Below are 19469 nucleotides of genomic sequence, written 5' to 3' on the forward strand. Positions count from 1 at the left end.
TATGATTTGACCAAAATGGTAAATGCAGTACATTTACCATATATACTGTAGCTCTTTAACTACACTATGCATTGCCCAAACCATGACAAAACGTTCCATCCACTTATTTTACAACTTATCTCTTGAGCTCATGAGTACAGAAGCAGGCGAATCAATTTGGAGTGACATGAAAAAAACAACAACAAAAACATGTGATTGGTACATATACTGGAAGCCAGTATATGTACAGTCAATGAAAGCAAACAAGTCATTTGTCATGACTATGTCTTCATCTGGATTAAATTTTAATTCCCCACTTATTTTTTTATGCTTTTCCTTCATAAATTGAATACAAAGTCAGAGTGCTTGTTTATATATGGAAAGAAACACTCTGAATAGTCACTATAAAAACAGATGCTGACAAATACAGGCAACGTGACCGTGACAGGGTGTTTTGTTGACAGTGATACATGAATTAATCAGGTTTTATCACATGATACTGTACATCGTAATAAAGTCTTAACAGTCATGATGGCAGCAATTTACCTCATCTAATTGCTTTTCACCCACCAGGCTCAGAAGGAGGTCTTTGCCCACCCGCTCATTATTGCTTAGAAGGCAGTTCAGGCCCAGCCTCCTGCCCTGCTGGATCCTACACAAACCTCACAGGACAGTCCAGATGTTCACCCTGTCCAGCTGGCTACTACTGCCCAGAAAAGACGAGCAACTTTGCCAAGTTTCCATGCGCGCCCGGGTTCTATTGTCCAGATGGTAGGGTCATCACAAAGCACACAAAGACATCATTGTATTACTGCTTGCCATATTTCTTCGCTGGATACTTAATGAGATATAGCTACACGATTGTTGCAAAAAAGTCATTTTTCAACAATGACCTTCATTTCTTCATCAATAATGCATAAATCTTAACTAATTCACTGCCATCCCCGAATTTATATGGGAATTTAAAAGCATGATGTGGTGTGCCATTCACAAATTTGTTCAGGTTTTGGTTTTTCTTGCAGGGGGATGCTGATCAAGCGCTGGTCAGACCTCTGGCAATGCTTTTCCCTCCCACGAAGGGGCAACCTTTGCATTTTGTACAGTCGCCTCATTTCAAGCTCAGATATATCCAGACCCATAGAACTTGGGAATTAAGATTTTTTTTTCCTTATGAAAGAAGAGAGTCTAAGATTTCTTACGCTGCATTGAATGTTAATGTAATACGCTAAAACTCAATTGTACAATATTGCGCATAATTGTGCAAAAATTGCAGCTGTGCAAAAATGTGTCCACTCCAGTGCCAGGGTTTTTGTCATTGTCACTTGAATTCCAGGACCCACAGAATATTGAGTTTTAGGACTACATAAACATTCAATACAGTGTTAGAACCCACATACTCTCTTCTTTCATCAGAAAAAAAGATAATTCCTAATTCCTCATATATATGAGTCTTGAGTTATATGATCTTGAAATGAGGGTGCCTATCCAAAATACAATGCATTACATAAATAATGGTTTATGTAGCGCTTTAACAACAGCTAAAGCTGGAACAAAACGCTAACATTGAAAAAAGGGAAATGCTACCCCCTTGTGGAAAAGGCCATGGCCAGCGCTTTATCGGCACCCAAGCATTAAAAAAACAAAACCCGAACAAATTTGTAAATGGCGCTTTACGTCATATTATCAATTCCAGAATAAATTGGTGCATGGCAATGAATGAGTTAAAGGTAGAATTTTGAAGACAATTTTTATATGAGTATGAGTATTTTTATGAGTGTCTGGTGAGTGCATGTGAAATATAATGCAATTTAACACTATTAAAGATTTTGTCCATATTTTAGGTACAGGTCATGCCACTCAGTACCCATGTCCTCGTGGCTACTACAACCCCGAGCCCATGACACAGAGTCTGGACAGCTGCCTTCCTTGCCCCCCTGGACACTTCTGTGAAAAAGAAAGGATGACCAATGTGTCTGGAAAATGCAAAGCTGGTCAGTGAGGAGTTTTCATTTGGTGTTGAGTCATATTTCAAGAGAAACTACCGTCTTGAGTAATGTAAATGCTGACCGTGTTATAGCAGACCTCCATCCATTTATTCATTTTCTGATCCGCTTATCCTCACAAAGGTCGCAGTGGGTGCTTGCTATGCATGTTTTTGGAATATGGGGGGAAACCGGAATACCCGGAGAAAAGCCACACTGGCTTGGTGACAACTATCTGTTTTATTTATTATATCTTAACCACAACATTTTTTATATGCTCACATCTTGTGTCATCTGCCTCCGACCATTTTCTGTCAGCTTCTTTTGTATTCTTGTCCCCCCCCCCCCCATTTACAAAACTGTCACCCACCGTCACGCATGTTCCTCTCAGGTTGGTTTTGCGTATCATCAGCGTGGAATTCACAACCATTTGATCTGGATAATTATACCAACGCAAACTGTCTGTGTCCCGCCACTGCCACGGGCGGTCGCTGCCAGCCGGGCTTTTACTGCCCAGCAGGTAGCTCAGAGCCCCTTCCATGTCTGCCTGGAAGCTTTTGTAACATCTCAGGTAATTAGAATATGAGGAACCATGTCATTCAATGTATGTGAGAATAAAAATAAAAGAATCTCCTCTCCAATTAAATAGAAATATTGGATTTATTGTATTAGAATGTGTCTCCTCTGGCCGTAGTAATTGTTAATTATGCAAATTTGTCGTTGTTGAACAGGTTTGGCTTCACCGATGGGTCCCTGTTCTCCAGGTTATTATTGTAAAGGAGGAGCCACTGAGGCCAAGCCGATGGATCTAGAAACAGGCAGCATCTGTCCACGTGGGACATACTGCAGTAAGCCCCTCATACACTGACTGTCGAAAAGTTGTTTTGCTAATTGCCAAAAAGTGGGCTTATCAAAAGGTATTTAGTGATAATAAAAACATAGTAGGGAAGGAGACAGAAGATGTGCTTCCGATTTAAAAAGCACATTTCATTTTTCTTTCTCCACCCTGCATTTATTCATGATGAAGTTATATTCGATCACTTAAACCCAGTAGCGGGCTGTGCATGTCAACCCTAGACCTTCAGTTGTGCTATGTCTGAATCAATCAGCTGTAAGTGTGGTGTGATTTTACTACAGATCCACTAGATGATGTCGTTAGCCAGGAAATTACTTGTGACTTGAAGAAACAAGAAATATTGTCATGAAACTGTTCGGACTTTTATTATGAACGTGTGGATTCATGATAACCTCATAACATTGCTATATATCTGTGGTTTGAGGCTCAAACCACAGAATGACCAACTCAATCCTAATACTAATCCTCTATTTACCACCCTACAGTCGAAGGGTCTGGAGAACCAAAGTTATGTCCCGCTGGCACATTTTCTTCAGCGCTCGGTCTGACCAGTCGGGCTGACTGTCAACCTTGTACCGAAGGGTTCTACTGCAATCGACCGGGCCTCAATACACCAACTGGACCCTGTGATCAAGGTCTGTGTAATAACATCCTGTCATAGAAGGAAACCTCCAAGGTCAATTATGGCACAATTTGATATTTAACTTTTTCTTGAAAATGTATCCCAAAATTCATTTGGCAGTGCCTGTGGATCCGTGTTTGATAATGCACATCTCGTTTTCAGGAAGTTGGAGCTGCAGCAAAAGCATGTTACAAACTGGACTAATCAACTCAACAATTGTCAAAGATCAAATTGCTTTTGACTTTGGAGTTTCTATCTCAATTTTATAATTGAACTTGTCATATTCAAATCATTTTGGAACAACAGCGACTGTATATTTTTTCACTTCACAGGTTATTGGTGCCCCCCTGGTCAAATTGCTGCAAAAGCATTGCCATGCCCACTTGGACATTTTTGCCTAACGGGTAGTGCAGCTCCAGAGCCGTGTCCATCGGGAACATACCAAGCTAGAGAGAGGCAAGCTATCTGCATGACATGTGAAGCAGGTGGGTCCCTTCAGGCTCTCTAAAATAACACCATTTACAATTTAACACAGCGCTTGAATAAGCATCTCAAGACAATGTTTTATTCATTGAAACTTCCCAACATGATCCCCACGCTGGCATTAATTCAATTAATTAGCCCAATCTGCATCAATGTTGTTTTGAGAATATTCCCAAATGGATAATGATTATTTAAATGTATTCACCTGTCTTTTCACGAGGTTACTTCTGCGATCTCAGTCTGAGTCCAGATAATGGAACACTGCCGAGACTCTGCCCGAAAGGACATTACTGCCCTGCAGGCACCGGCATGTCCAAGGAGTACCCTTGCCCCGTCGGCTCATTCAACCCAAGAGAGCATGTGGACAGCCTTTCAGGTTGCATGCCATGTCCGAGTGGACAATATTGTCCTTCACTTGGACTTTCAGAGCCAGCAGGTTTGATCTCTGTGTTATGATGTGATTTGTACATATTTATTGATGTACAGTATACTGATGATACTTGTTTTTTCCCACCCATAGGATCATGCCATGCTGGTTTTTGGTGCAAAAGTGGAGCATCCTCTCCGACCCCTGTGGATGGACTTTCTGGTTCAAATTGTCCTCCTGGTCATTACTGCCCAGCAGGTTACTAGACAAGATTGTATTTGATTGATATGATTGTATCTACAATATCATTGAAAATAACAACATTACAGATCTGAAAGCAACTATGATGTACACAAATTGAAATTGTTATAAGTATTGTATTTTTATATATTATATTACCTTTTATATACAGTATTTAGATACTATATTTGGAGAACTTTTTTTCATTCATTGAAGTTGTGCCTTGTGGTCCAGTGTGCCTTATGTATGGAAAAAGTGTGAGAATTCGTTGGGGGCGCACCTTATACATTATACGCCGGAAAATACGGTAGTATGGCTTTTGTTGACATTGTTTTTATTCTGATAATTTGACTTTATTTTGTTCAAAAACATTGTTAAAGTTTCACTTCCTGAAATATTCTCTTGAATATCCATTATTTCATTCAACTAAACATATTTTTTCCACCCAATTTTTAATTTGGTAACCGAATGCGTTAAAAAATGATTTATTAGTCCCCAAAACATTTTTCCTGCCTGAGATGTTTTTCTTAAAATTAATTTGTATCTGGTGTGAGCCTTATACACCGGAAAATATAGTAAACCTCTGCATAATATTGTACCCTTATTAACAACAAAATAAATGGATATGCACTTCAAGCAACTCAACTCACAGCAAAAAAATAGCTTTTTAGGCTGAGATTGATGATTTGAAGTGCATCGATTTCCCTTTTCTAAAAATTATTCTCGAAGTGAGTATCACTGCCACCTACTGTCATGCATGTGCAATTACACTTTTTTCTCATGCGTCAAAAATCAGCATTGTAAATACAAAAAAAGACATATATTTGTCTTTACAGTTCCAAGGGTTAACTAATGAAGCACACATGCTGCATGTCGTACTCGCTAATGTAACCAAAAGTATGCTCCTCGCAGTTAACATTCCATTCTATTCTCTTCGAAGACCACTACTGTTTTATTCATGGTAATTACCATAGCAACATTTATCTTTTAACTTTTAACACCACTTTCTTCAGATGAATGTGTTTACTCTGAGCAGAGGCGCTGACCCTTTCCTTTAAAATGAGGACATTTGTTTTGGTCCTGAACTACTGATTGTGGCATGTAAGTTAGTGATTTTGCCACACATTTTCACCTTAGACTCCAAAGGGTATATACAGTCCATTTATTGGGCATTTATCAGTATGACTAGTGAAACAAATGTATGTTTTAAATGATCTTCTAATGTTCTCTTACAGGCAGCACTGCACCAATGGAATGTCCTATGGGTAGCTGGTCAAACAGCACAGGCCTCCGCACACAAGAAGACTGCTTAACTTGTCTTGCTGGATTTTACTGTGACAGAACTGGGCTGACTTCCCCAACCGGACACTGCCTTGAAGGGTTCTTATTACACAATCTCCATTGTACAAAGGGTGGCACAAAAGTCACTGTACAAGGCACTGCCTTTTTTCCATGTTATCTCAGGTTTCATTCAGACAGACTACAGACCATCACTATATGACAGTTCAGATTTAGCAATCTTTGGAAGCAAATCTTTTTTAATAGCTGGCCAATTGAAATTGAAGGAGTGCAAAATTGCTGCTTGGCAAAAAAAAAAAATCCCTGTCCACGACTGCAATTCTGCGGCAGTTTAAAAAGTATTGTGGGTGTCACTGTTCCAGCACGTAGTATAAAATTACACTATCCCTTGCAAGTTTCTTGAAAAGAGGTCTGTCAAATAAAGTTTCACCGCACTTCACAAATCTTGCGACTACTACCACTGATAAAAAACCACACAATCACATGTCTTCCTGCCACTAACATCGAAAAAAAAATGAACACTAGCCGACATTCTCTCTCCATGAGGAATCACTCAAAACCTTACCAAATCGTTGGATTTGTTTTTGCCAAACATCAATTTTTCAATGCTACTCCAATGTTAATTGGAAAGCCATGGGTAAGAGAATAGAGTATGCTTATAAAACCTAATCTGTCACATTTCTGATAGACTCAAAAATCCATCCATCCATCCATCCATCCATCCATCCATCCATCCATCCATCCATCCATCCATCCATCCATCCATCCATCATTCAAATCGATCCATCCATCCATCCATGTATCCATCCATCCGTCCATTCATCCAAATCCATCCATCCATCCATCCATCCATCCATCCATCCATCCATCCATCCATCCATCCATCCATCCATCCATCCATCCATCCATTCATCCATGATCCAAATCCATCCATCCAAATCCACCCATCCTTCCATCTTTCCATCCGTCCATCTGTCCATTCATTCATCCATCCATCCATCCATCCATCAATCATCCATTCGTCCTTCCAAATCCATCCATGCGTCCATCCGTCTGTCCATCCATCCATCATCCAAATCCGTCCATATACTCATCATCCAAATCGATCGATCCATCCATTTATACATCCATTTGTCCATTCATCAATCCGTCCATCCATCCATCCATCCATCCATCCATCCATCCATCCATCCAGCCATCCATCCATCCATGATCCAAATCCATCCGTATGTCCATCCTTCCATCCATCCATCCATCCATCATCTAAATGTGTCCATCTGTCCATCCATCCGTCCATCCACACATCCTTCCATTTATCCATCCATCCATCCATCCATCCATCCATCCATCCATCCATCCATCCATCCATCCATCCATCCATCCATCCATCCACATTTTATCGTCACAACTGTTTCAGGGCAGACTGGATCCGATCCCAGTTGGAATGTTTTGTGACTTCAGGGACCCTGCATAATACTCATCAGCATTCTCGTTTCATGTAGGTTTTATTGTCTTGGAGGAGCTGTCACACCCACACCTACCGATGGAATGACAGGAGCACCTTGTCCTGAAGGTTCCTACTGCCCCAAAGGGACCGCTGAACCAATACCTTGCGATCTGGGGACATATGTTGCCGTTACACATGCCACTCAGTGTCAGCCTTGTCATCCAGGCTGGTATTGTGTGAATGGCACCTTGCATCTGTGCCCTCCAGGTTTGAAATGTTTAACAGTTCTTAATGGATAATGGCAGTTTAGAGATTACTACAAAACTGATCAAACCATGTGTGCGTCTGTTTTGTTTAATTGAAAAATTACGTAGCACCAGGTGATTCTGATCTCCAACAGGATGTCATTTTTTTACGATTTCAAAGTGGGTTGTAAATATATTCATCCACTGTCAGCATGTAAACTGATGCAAGATAAAGCTTTCTTTATAGTTCAGAACGTACACAATGGCTAAATGTTGCTTCACCATGTTTGTTTTGAAGCTTAACTCACTCATTCACTGCCAGACGATGTGAAAAAAAATCTGTCCAGTGCCAGTTTTTTTGTCATTGTCACTCAAAATGCAGGACCTAAAGAATATTGATTATCACGACTACATAAACATTCGATGCAGCGCAAAAAAATTGTACTCTATTCTTTCATGAGAAAAAAGTGTTAATTCTTAAGTTATATGGGTCTGGAGTTATTTGAGCTTGAAATAGGGGCAACTGTACAAAATACAATACATACATATTGATTTGTATAGCGCTTTAACAACAGATGAAGCGGAAACAAAGTGCTAACATGGACAAATGGCAAATGCTTCCCCCTCATGGAAGGGAAAGCCATTACCAGAGGTCTGACCAGCATTTCATCTGCACCCGCACAAAAAAAAGCAGAACAAATTTGGGAATGGCGCGCCACGTCATGATCTTCAATTTCCAAATAAATTTGGGAATGGCAGCAAATGAGTGATGCTCCATGAATTCCCCCGAATTTGCAGACCTCAGATCCCTCCAGACGTTGCACTTGTCAATATTTAAGAACCGGTGTTGGAATGTTTCAAAATTGTCCATTTGCAAAAAAGACAACCATTACGTGGTCTGTCTCATTATACCTCTCAGTTCAACACTTTTTTTAGTCAACTATGGGATGATCTTGGGTTCAATTCTTTATTTGTATCCCTCCTTAATGTGGTCAATTGACCGTACTGTTCCATTTAAAGTTGTTGCATGTTTTTTTTTCAGGCTTCTACTGTCCCGAAAGAACTGGCCTTGACTTGAGAAGCTGTCCAGAGGGAACATACGGCCCCGATCCAGGATACTGGTCTGTTTCACAATGCAAACAGTGTGATGGTGGCCATTATTGCTCCTCTACAAATGGCACAGCTGTCAGTGGAGCATGTCAGGAAGGATATTACTGCTTACGTGGGAACACCGCTCCCCAACCGTTCTTGCAGGCTACTGGTAATAAGCACGCCGGCTGTGCTACCTCGTTTGAAATCTGAACACTCAGCAGACACTAATATGCCAAAAAAAATCTCAATTATTTGGCCGTGATTTGAGATCTTTGTGTATCTCTCCAGGAGAGGGGGGACCCTGTCCTGCTGGGCATTATTGTCCCCAGGCCAGTATCCATCCTGTACCATGTCCTCGCGGTACTTTTTCTAATCTCACCAAATTAACTTCCCAGGTGACTTTGGTTAAAAATTACTTTCATTTGTCAGCAGCTTCTTCTCTGCAAAAGATGTAATCCTCCAGTATTGTGTACACAAAGCACCTTTTTTCCTTTCATTAATACGTTTTTTTTGTCCGAACTAGACAATTTTCAACTGCATCATGTGGTCACTTACAATTGAAAACATTGTGACCCTGTGACGTTACATGCTTGTCCATTTTATTTATAGGAAATCAATACTTTCTATCCTCCAGCTGTGACTCGCCACGTCTGTACATTACTTACAGTAATTAAAATTTTGGATTGTCCCCCTATCAATATTTCATCTTACATTCATGTTCAAAAAGAGAAACACTCTTTTTTTTTATTCGGGCTTCGCTTTCCATCCTTTTTTAAGGGCCTCTTGTCTCCTCTCAGGGGGATTGTGAGCCTTGTCTCCCTAGTTACTACTGTGACGCTGCTGGCCTCTCCGCACCTTCTGGAAAATGCTCAGAAGGTTTCTACTGCACAGGAGGTGCGGTTCGACCCGACCCACGTTCGCTTATAGACGGTGGCGGACTGTGCCCAAAAGGTGATCAACACTAATTATATATCTGTTTCTATTTTTTTTTTGTATATGCTCACAATGAAAGAAAAAAAAACATAAGCAAGTCAAGCTAGATAGACAAATACAGACAAAGATGGAACCATGTGACTTTGAGGTCGAATGGTTGTTCTTCTCTGTGTGCCTTGCGATTATCTGGCAACCAGTTCAGGGGGTCCCTCATTGACTCCCCAAAGACTGCTCGGATCGGCCCTCACATTTTTTATGTTTTGCCACTTAAGTCACTTAGAGATAATATTGTTACACAAACAAGAGGAGGAAACAAAAGCAAATTGAAACTGGAAGGAAAATAATTTAATTTAGAATTTACATCTGGGCCCCAGAGCAGCGCGACCCTTCTCAACCCGTAAACAAAGCTCTTATTCAAGAAAATCCACCTAAACATGAACAGCTGCTGTGGTGCCGATTGAAATCGAAGCGCATCCACTGCGGATTGTGATTATCTGCGCTTTTGTGCTCAAGTGTGCATCTCTTTCATGACTCTGTTGGACACACAAACAGGTTATTACTGTTCCGAGGGCTCTGCGACTCCTCAGCTCTGCCCTAGGGGAACAATCAGCACCGAGGACGGCCAAGCCAGCTGCAGCGCATGTCCCCAAGGGTAAACCTACAAATGCAAGACACACACAGCCATTGTATACACATAATTACATGTTTGTGCAATGGACTCTTGGAACGCTGTTAATGATGGAACAAAACTTTGCGATACGCAACTTATGCATTCAATATTTATTTGCATAGGTTCTATTGTCCAAGAAGTAGTAATGGTTCATTCTATGAATGTCCGTTGGGTCATTACTGCCCAGTTGGAACATGGTCCAAATTCCTCTACCCATGTCCAGCCGGGTCCATCAATCCTTTCACTCAGATGTCAAAGGCCAGGGACTGCCTTCCATGTCCGCCAGGTCAACACACACTCTTTTTTTAGTTCCATTTTTGTTTTGTTTTGACTTATAAAATCACAATCATATTATACCTGGCCTTATAAAGTACCGTATTTTCCGGTGTATAAGGTGCACCCGACTATAAGGCCCACCCTCAATGAATGGTGTATTTTCAAATTTGTTCGATATATAAGGTGCACATTCAATGAATGATATGTTTAAAAAAGTTTACCATATATAAGGCACACCACATTATACGGTGCTGCAGTGGAGGCTGGGGTTTCGTTTTATATATCCCAACATGGACCACACACCACTTCCTCTCCAGGATAGTTGCGAGACTTGTTGTGGCTCAATATTACTTCACATATAAGACGCAGCGGCAAAAATCTAGGCTTTTGGGTGCACCTTATACGCTGTAATATACGGTACACAGTGTCCGGAATGATTTTTGTTTTTTCCCTATTTTTGTTTTCCAGTACATTAATTCTCATTGTAATTAACTAATTCACTGCCAGACGATGTGCAAAAATGTGTCCACGCCAGTGCCAGGGTTTTTGTCATTTTCACTCAAATTCCAGAACCCAAAGAATATTGAGTTTTAGGACTGCATAAACATTCAATACAGCATTAGAAACTTTAGACCGTATTCTTTTTTCAGAAATAAAGAGTTAATTCCTAAATTATATGGGTCTGGAGTAACATGAAATGCAAATGGGGGCGGCTGTACAAAAGGCAAATGCTGCACCATCACGGAAAGGAAAAAAAAAACATTGCCAGAGGTCTAACCAGTGCTTTATCGGCACCCCTTGCAAGAAAAAACTAAACCCGAACAAATTCTGGAATGGCGCTCCACATCATATGTTCAATTCCCGAATAAAATCGGGGATGACAGTGAATGAGTTAATTTCAAATATGTTTCACACCATATTGTTGAGTCTTAAATTTCTGTGCATCTACTCTATACTGTATATTCAAACGTGTTCTGCCCATGCAGGGTTGTTCTGTGCATTACATGGCATGGCCGTCGCATCAGGCCAGTGTAAGGCTGGATATTACTGCACTGCCGGGGCTCGGTCGCCCACGCCAGCCGATGATGGTTTGACAGGAGACTGCTGTCCTAAGGGCCATTACTGCCCACAGGGCTCCTCGGCTCCATTAGCTTGTCCTTTCGGACGTTATAGCAACCACACCAGGAACAGTCAAATATCTGACTGCCTGCCGTGTCCTTCAGGTCAGCTCTAATTAATCACATTTTGAAAAAATTGGACTTTTAGTTGACAGTTCTGTCTGCTCTTCTTTTAGGGTTCCTCTGTACCACCAGAGGGCTCTCTTTCCCTTCTCTCAAATGCCCGGCAGGGTTCTACTGCCCGAGCCTTAACGCATCAATTCCTTGCCCTTCAGGGAACAGGTGTCCATCTGGATCACACAGACCAATACCCTGTTTGCCAGGGACCTTTCAAAATCAGCCTGGGCAAGTAAGAAATTGATTCATAGTTTACTGACTCACTCACGAATGTATGTCTAATTTATCAATACAACTTAAAAAAATGCATGGACTATTTGCATATATAATAAACAAACTGAAGTCGAATGTTGAAAGGTCCACTTATCCTTTTTCAAAATGGAAGCGTTTTTGTGGTATTAGGGTGTGAAACCCATTCATTATAAAACTTTTTCCAACATTAACTCATTCACTGCCAGACAAAAATGTGTCCGCTCCAGTGCCAGGGTTTTTGTCATTTTTACTCAAATTGAAGAAGCCACAGAATATTAGGTTTTAGAATGACATAAAAATTCAATGCAATGTAAGAAACTTCAGACTTTCTTCTTTCTTCAGAAAAAAACGTTCATGTCAAGCTTATTTGTTTCTCCAGTTATCTGCAATGGAAATGGGGGTGGCTGTACAAACGGCAAATGCTGCCCGCACGTGGCAAAGAAAAACATTGCCAGAGGTCTGACCGGAGCATTATCCGCACCCCACCAGCAAAGAAAAAAAAAACCCGAACACATTTAGGAATAGTGCTCCACGTCATGCTTTTCAATTCTCGAGTAAATTCGGGAATCGCACTTAATAGGTTAATTATAATAATTTGTCATCACTCAGCTAAAAATGAAATACTTTAAAAAGTACAAATTAACAACTACTATAATGAAGTTGTGTGTGTTTATGTCTGGGTTGTGACAATGTTGAGATTGAAGTCGCCCTTTTGAGGGACTCCCTTATCAGTTTGCTTATGGTCTTTTTTTTTAATCAAATAATAGTGTCTCGCTCTGGAATTGATCGCAGGTGAGTTTGTGAGAGAACAAAAACGAATATAAAAACACGTTTTTAACAACTTCAACTCCAGTGCAACAATAACAATAAAAAAAACAAAATATGCAGTCACAAGTTATTATAAAATATAAAATAGACACTCACAAGTTATTATTTTTCTCTCATTCCAAACATTTTTTGGGCTATTGGATGTGATACAGCAATTATATTACCTCATTGCTGGAGGATCTTTTCCATTTATATATCCAATCACCTGTTTCTTACAACACCTTTGTGGCGTTCGCACTGTATCTCGGGATTGTTATAATATGCTCCGATGCATTTCTCTTTTTCTTCTGACCATTTCCCACAGGTCCATTTGAAACGATTTGCCTATTCTTGTGGCTATAGTTTGCAATGGTGCAGGAACTGCAATACATCATGTTGACAAGTCATTTTATTTCCTAGTTTAGCCATTGCGGAACCCAAAAACACAATAATAAAAGCTCCTTGTTAAATTATAATTACATGACAGATTCAATCAAAAGGGAGCATTATTAGTGAGGAAAAGTAGCTTTTTTCATACCGTCTTTGGATTATATTTCACCATGTTCTCCAGATGAGTGCATATAACCTTTTAAAATCCTTACGGTGTACAATGATGTATTAATTGCATACTCATGAGAATGTAACACTTCCCTTGAAGTGTCAGAGCATCTATCTGCATGTGCACCACAAAGTTTGTAGTTCAGACTCAGCCTGCGAAACAAACTGCATTTCTGTTTTGTGTTGGTTAAAGTAAACATTTTCTCATTGTCGGAATATTTTCTCAGAATACAAATTTGCAACTTGCTTCTCCACAGGGTGAGTGTGTTACATGCCCAGCAGGATTTTACTGTGCCGGCTTCATGGATGTCGCAAGCATGTCCTGGATTCAAACTCCCACACTGTGCCCTAAAGGACACTATTGCCCACCAGGTAGGAGAACATTAGCCATTTTGACAAAAATAGCATTTTACCAGATTTTGCAGGTCATGAGTACCATATTTTACGTTGTATAAGGCGCACCCAAAAGCCGTTATTTTCTTCAAAAGATGACCCTGTGCCTTATACGCCATTGCACCTTATACATGTATATGAAGTAATATTGAGCGACTACGGGTCTCACAACTACTGTCAGCAACCACTGATTCCATTTCCCCTGTAGAAGAAGTAGTGCACGGTCCATGCTGGGATATATAAAACGTAACCCCAGCCTCTACTGTCGCACTTCATAATGTGGTGTGCCTTATACTTGGGAGACCTTTTTTAAACATGTAATTCACTGAAGGTGCGCCCTATAATCCTGTGCACCTTATATATGGAACAAGTTTGAAAATACACGATTCATTTGGGGTGCACCTTGTGGTCCGGTGAACCTTATATATGGAACGTTTATGAAAATACACCATTCATAGGGGGGCCACCGTATAGTCCAACGCTCTTATACAGACACTCCCCTACTTACAAACATTCGAGTTACGAACAACTGTACACACGAACATTTTGTGTAGTAAATAATAAAAACACATTTAATTTATAATTGCCTTTCAAAACTCTCAAGGTCACTTTACAGTCACAGGTTATACATGTACATATCTTTATTGAGCATTTTTTTGTTTATTTTTCAGTACAAACCAATACAGGTAACTTTTACAAGCCTCTAACATCTCTATATAAACATTAAACAGCTCATCTCATTTTCCGTACCGCTTATTCCTCATTAGGGTCGCGGGGGTTGCTGGAGCCTATCTCAGCTGTCTTCGGGCACGAGGCGGGTTGCCAGCCAATCGCAGGGCACACAAAGACATACAACAGTCACTCTCACACTCACACCTAGGGACAATTTGGAGTGGTCAATCTGCCTGCCATGCATGTTTTTGGAGTGTAGGAGGAAACCGGAGGACCCGGAGAAAACCCACGCGGGCCCGGGGAGAACATGCAAACTCCACACAGCGAGGCCGGACCGGGACGCGAACCGGCGACCTCTGCACTGTGAAGCCGGTGTGCTAACCACTCGACTACCGGGCCACAACATTAAACATACTTACAGTAAATGTAAGCCTTAAACATACATTCATACATAATATAGCACTTAAGCAACTTACGAACAAATTCACCTTATGAACGACCATTCGGAACGTATCTTGTTCGTAAGTTGGAGAGTGTCCATATGGACTTTTTTTTTAAATACACCTTTCATTGAGGGGTGCGACTTATCCATCCGATGTGCCTTATCCATCGTACAACATGGTACTCCCAATGCTTGTGTTATGGTGGTCATTTAAAAAAAAAATGTATTCCATCCAAACAGGTGATTGTATCAGTACACAGCTTATTATTGGGCAAATGATCACAGTCCATGTATGATCACGATAACAAACTCTTCTTGATATATGATCCACGAGCAGCTGATATTCGCCCACAGGTTCACAGTCTGGTGTAGCATTCGCATGCCCAGTTGGTACATTCAGTGGCCAGATGGGTTTGTCCTTTGAATCAGGCTGTGAATTATGTCCTCCTGGAGTGTACTGTGCCTCCTCTGGACTGGTTGCCCCCAGTGGGCTTTGCTCTGCTGGGTAAGGCAATGCACACATTTGCACTTAGTCACATTGTGGTTCAACACATTTGTTTGTAAAGGCAAGATGCATAGATCGGCGGAAACCTTTTATCCAACCCTGTCCCTGTTCTCATCCATCCAAACATCCATCCAATTGATACGCTTATCCTCACAGGATGTGGCCATGTTGCGCACGTGGCATGTACCCACACCCTTGAGATTAGTGTATTTAACCTTTTAAAATCCTAAATTTATCTATTTTAGTAGACTAAATTGTAACAGTCATTATTTGAATATGTCCCCCCGGCCTCGAACAAACAGGCTGTGTGAAATACACAAATGCAACATGGTTAATAACTTTAATGACCACCGAGTACAAATCACATCTCATTAGTTGCTTCCATAATAATGTGAGTACATTGTACAAAAGACCTTGTGGAGACACTGTGTAATTAAATGTCTCTTGTGCATTCACATCCATCATTTCCCACATCACCCTCTCCATTTACTCGTGTCCTCATCACCCCACCTCTGCTTTAGTTACCTCTGCATCCACGGTGCTGTCTCTTCCCAGCCTGAAGATGGCCCAACAGGGGGACGGTGCCCTGCAGGTTATTACTGCCCTGAGGGTGCCAGCATGATGGTTTCATGTCCCGCAGGAACTTTTAGCTCCATAGAAGGTAGATTATTAGATTGTTAGATAGATTATTTTATGGGATATTTGCCAGAATAGGCTGATACATGTGATTTGATAGTCATGTATTTGTCATTGTGAAACAGAGTGAACCACATGCATCTAAGGCTATTCTTACACACTATTAAGTACTGTATTTTCAGTCTCAGGCTCACCCAAAAGCCTTAATTTTCTTCAAAAGATTACCCTGCGCCTTATACGCAGGTGCGCTTCATTTGTGAAGTAATATTGAGCCAAAACAGGTCTCGCAACTACTGTCAGCAGCCACCGGCTCCTTTTCCCCATGTAGAAGAAGTTGTGCATAACACCAGCCTCTACTGTAGCGCCTTATAAGGTGGCGTGCCTTATATTTGGAAAACATTTTGATATTTAGATAATATACTATTTGGAAACTATTTTTCATTCATTGATAGTGTGCCTTATACTGTATATGGAAAAGGTTTGAACATACACACTTCATTGGGGGTGCGCCTTATACTCCAGTGCGCCTTATACAGTGTATGAAAAATGTTTGTAAATACACCATTCATTTGGGGTGCGCTGTATAATCCAATGCCCCCTTATGCAGCTGCTCCCCTACTTACGTTCCTTTCCACAAAAAAAATCTCGTAACGACATAAAAACCAATAGCTGTACGTCAGTTCCACCTGTTGGTTACAAACAATTCCAAGACAATTTTAAAAGGGGTGTGTTCTGTTTTTTTTCACATGGGTCTAAATGTGATTGGTTGATAGTGAACACAGCGACATTTGATGTATAAGATGTGTTTGTGCTCAATGTACTTATACAGGATATATACTGCAGGGAAAGTTTTGAAATCACATATGTACAAAATCTGAAATTGAGTGTGTTGAATTTTATAATCCACAAATTGAATGTCAAACAAGCTTTGCATGAATATCTAGTGGAATATTTTGATGCATACTAAAGAAGTTGGGCGGCCACCCGGACCCGCGTGGGTTTTCTCCGGGTCCTCCGGTTTCCTCCCACACTCCAAAAACATGCATGGCAGGCAGATTGACCACTCCAAATTGTCCCTAGGTGTGAGTGTGAGAGTGACTGTTGTATGTCTTTGTGTGCCCTGTGATTGGCTGGCAACCAATTCACGGTGTCCCCCGCCTCGTGCCCGAAGACAGCTGAGATAGGCTCCAGCAACCCCCGCGACCCTAATGAGGAATAAGCGGTACGGAAAATGAGATGAGATGAGATGAGACTAATGAAGTTACTCCTAAAAAATACAAACATTGACAATAAAAGAGAGAATAAAATGATGACATTTTTTAGAGAAGGAGAATTACGCCACAGTTGCTCTTTCTGCAACCATACACCATAACATGACCATAAAATGTTGTTTACTCAAAGGCGCAGCATCTGTGGATGACTGTCAGCTTTGTTTGCCTGGCCATTACTGTGCCAAAGTTGGCCTCTCGTCCCCATCTGGACTCTGCAAACCTGGATTTTACTGTACAGAGGGATCCGTAACTCCCACACCATTTTTTAATATCACAGGTAACAGATGTCAATGTGTAAATGGAAATATTATCTGCATTTATATTTAAAATCCATTATGTTGTTTTCACATGATGATATTTATTTTTAATTGTCAATGATATTCAGAGCTCTATATAATTGTGATTCATTTGTACATCTGATTTCAAGTCCCCGTGAAAATCTTGTTTACAGTCCTGGCTGTATTCAGGTTTTGCCCTCACACTACCATGCTGAATGCGCTAAAACCCTGCTCAGCACAACAACCAATGGTCAATCAATTGCCATGATTAAATGGTGTATTGACCAGTCTAGACTACATCTTTTTACTTAGCTGTTTCCTCTCGGAATTACATACAAAGGGCTTTTGTTTTTGTTTGAGTTAACCTAATAAATAAAGACATCCGACGAAGGTTTATTATCTCGCGTACAGGAGGTGGTGTATCACCATTTGCAGTTCCCGATGAATCAACTCTGGGTCAGTTCCATGGAGCCATGTGTCCTGCTGGCCACTATTGTGTTGAAGGCAGCATGAAACCAAGTCCTTGTCCCCCAGGTATCAAGCTGGTATCACCTAAGTGGCTAAAAAATCTAATTATCCTGAAAATGGGATCTAAAAGCTTCCAAATGTTTTTTTCTAAGCCCTTGTCAATTCTCCAATAAACTTTTGGTTTGTGGATGACAGCTTCCTTTTAACTGCATTGGCCTCATAGGTGATGTACCGTGCCATAAAGCCCCTTAGCTACAGCCGAAAACCGTAATGTATTCAGAATCCTAAAAGTAGGCTGTAAAACCTAATGGCAGTCCAATAAAAGCACCGTAATGGTTGGTGGGCTGCTTAATCGAGTGAATCAGTGTGGCCATCTTGCAGACCCATACAATGTAATGCAATGTTGTTTTGTACATTTGTACATGTCGTGACTTCCCGTACATGATCATTTGCTGAATAGGCACTCTCCAAGGGAAGGTGGGGGCTGAGTCGAAAGAGGACTGTGAAGCCTGTTACCCCGGCTTCTACTGCCCGTCTTGGGCACAGACCATTGTCACCCTCGTCTGTCCTCCAGGTTGGTTCTGTCCATTGGGGTCCGTTTCTGGAAATCATCCAGGTACACATCATTGGTTTCCCCACATTTTATGTTTTTAAAACATGGCTGGCAGTTCTATGGTAACCCTGACTGCTATTTAAAAATGTTTCTAACTGTTTCCACATTGGTTCCGGCTCTATACCTGGTCAAATAGGTTCACTATTGTTTTCATTGGACATGAATGTTTGAACTTTTGGCTACAATTCCAACAAGGACAACGGCTATATTTTCTGACCATTTTCCTTCATTTATCACAGAATCTTGATGATGACATTCAGACCTACAGTATGTAAGATGTGCCTATCTTTAACTACAATCTGGCTCAAATAACAATTCTCATTAGCGCCTGCAAGTGGATCGTTAACATCCCACGATTGTTTAAGATGATTTCTCGCAACTTTTTTATCCAAGAGTGTTTTTCTAACTTTGGCATGAACTGAGCCAGAAACTATTTCCGGTAATAGACGCCAGCTCATTGCTGACAGGTTGGCTGTCACATGCAGAGCGTCCTCGCCTCAACTCCCTCAGAAATTTGCATACAGAAATGTATTTTTCATCTCCCTTGCTTTGTTTCTTTGGTACCACACTGGACGGGGTTGACATGCGGGACCAGTGCTACCAAATGAGCACAGTTCGACTTATCACAAACCACATTACAGAAACAAGAAAACACCAGATGAGCTTTTTGATCTGATTTGGCCACAGGATATCAGTGCCCGCCTGGCCACGCCTGTCAATATGGTAGTGCTAAACCTTCCATCTGTGACCCAGGAACTTTTCAATCATCATCTGGACAATCTTCATGCAACAGCTGCCCGCCAGGTAGAGCAGATCACAAAACCCATTTCTGTATTCCCTTTGGTGAA

At 41.0% G+C, this 19469-nt stretch overlaps 1 protein-coding gene across 1 annotated transcript in view; it reads left to right on the plus strand.

Moving 5' to 3' along the window:
* Positions 1-19469, plus strand: part of LOC148888466 (uncharacterized) — a 74496-nt gene that overhangs the window by 19783 nt on the left and 35244 nt on the right. Inside the window, exons 29-52 of the mRNA XM_089013330.1 lie at positions 553-750; positions 1821-1970; positions 2353-2532; positions 2693-2809; positions 3303-3452; positions 3772-3924; positions 4143-4358; positions 4443-4547; positions 5765-5909; positions 7331-7542; positions 8563-8781; positions 8901-9007; positions 9410-9563; positions 10098-10197; positions 10338-10501; positions 11478-11714; positions 11786-11958; positions 13601-13715; positions 15205-15355; positions 15877-16016; positions 17393-17539; positions 17952-18074; positions 18469-18624; positions 19309-19425. Coding sequence (XP_088869456.1) covers positions 553-750; positions 1821-1970; positions 2353-2532; positions 2693-2809; positions 3303-3452; positions 3772-3924; positions 4143-4358; positions 4443-4547; positions 5765-5909; positions 7331-7542; positions 8563-8781; positions 8901-9007; positions 9410-9563; positions 10098-10197; positions 10338-10501; positions 11478-11714; positions 11786-11958; positions 13601-13715; positions 15205-15355; positions 15877-16016; positions 17393-17539; positions 17952-18074; positions 18469-18624; positions 19309-19425 — 3729 coding nt within the window. The remainder of the gene's footprint in view (positions 1-552; positions 751-1820; positions 1971-2352; positions 2533-2692; positions 2810-3302; positions 3453-3771; positions 3925-4142; positions 4359-4442; positions 4548-5764; positions 5910-7330; positions 7543-8562; positions 8782-8900; positions 9008-9409; positions 9564-10097; positions 10198-10337; positions 10502-11477; positions 11715-11785; positions 11959-13600; positions 13716-15204; positions 15356-15876; positions 16017-17392; positions 17540-17951; positions 18075-18468; positions 18625-19308; positions 19426-19469) is intronic.

Source organism: Hippocampus bargibanti, linkage group LG14, assembly GCF_051943395.1.
Source record: "Hippocampus bargibanti isolate YZ-2025 linkage group LG14, ASM5194339v1, whole genome shotgun sequence".
Taxonomy (NCBI): domain Eukaryota; kingdom Metazoa; phylum Chordata; class Actinopteri; order Syngnathiformes; family Syngnathidae; genus Hippocampus; species Hippocampus bargibanti.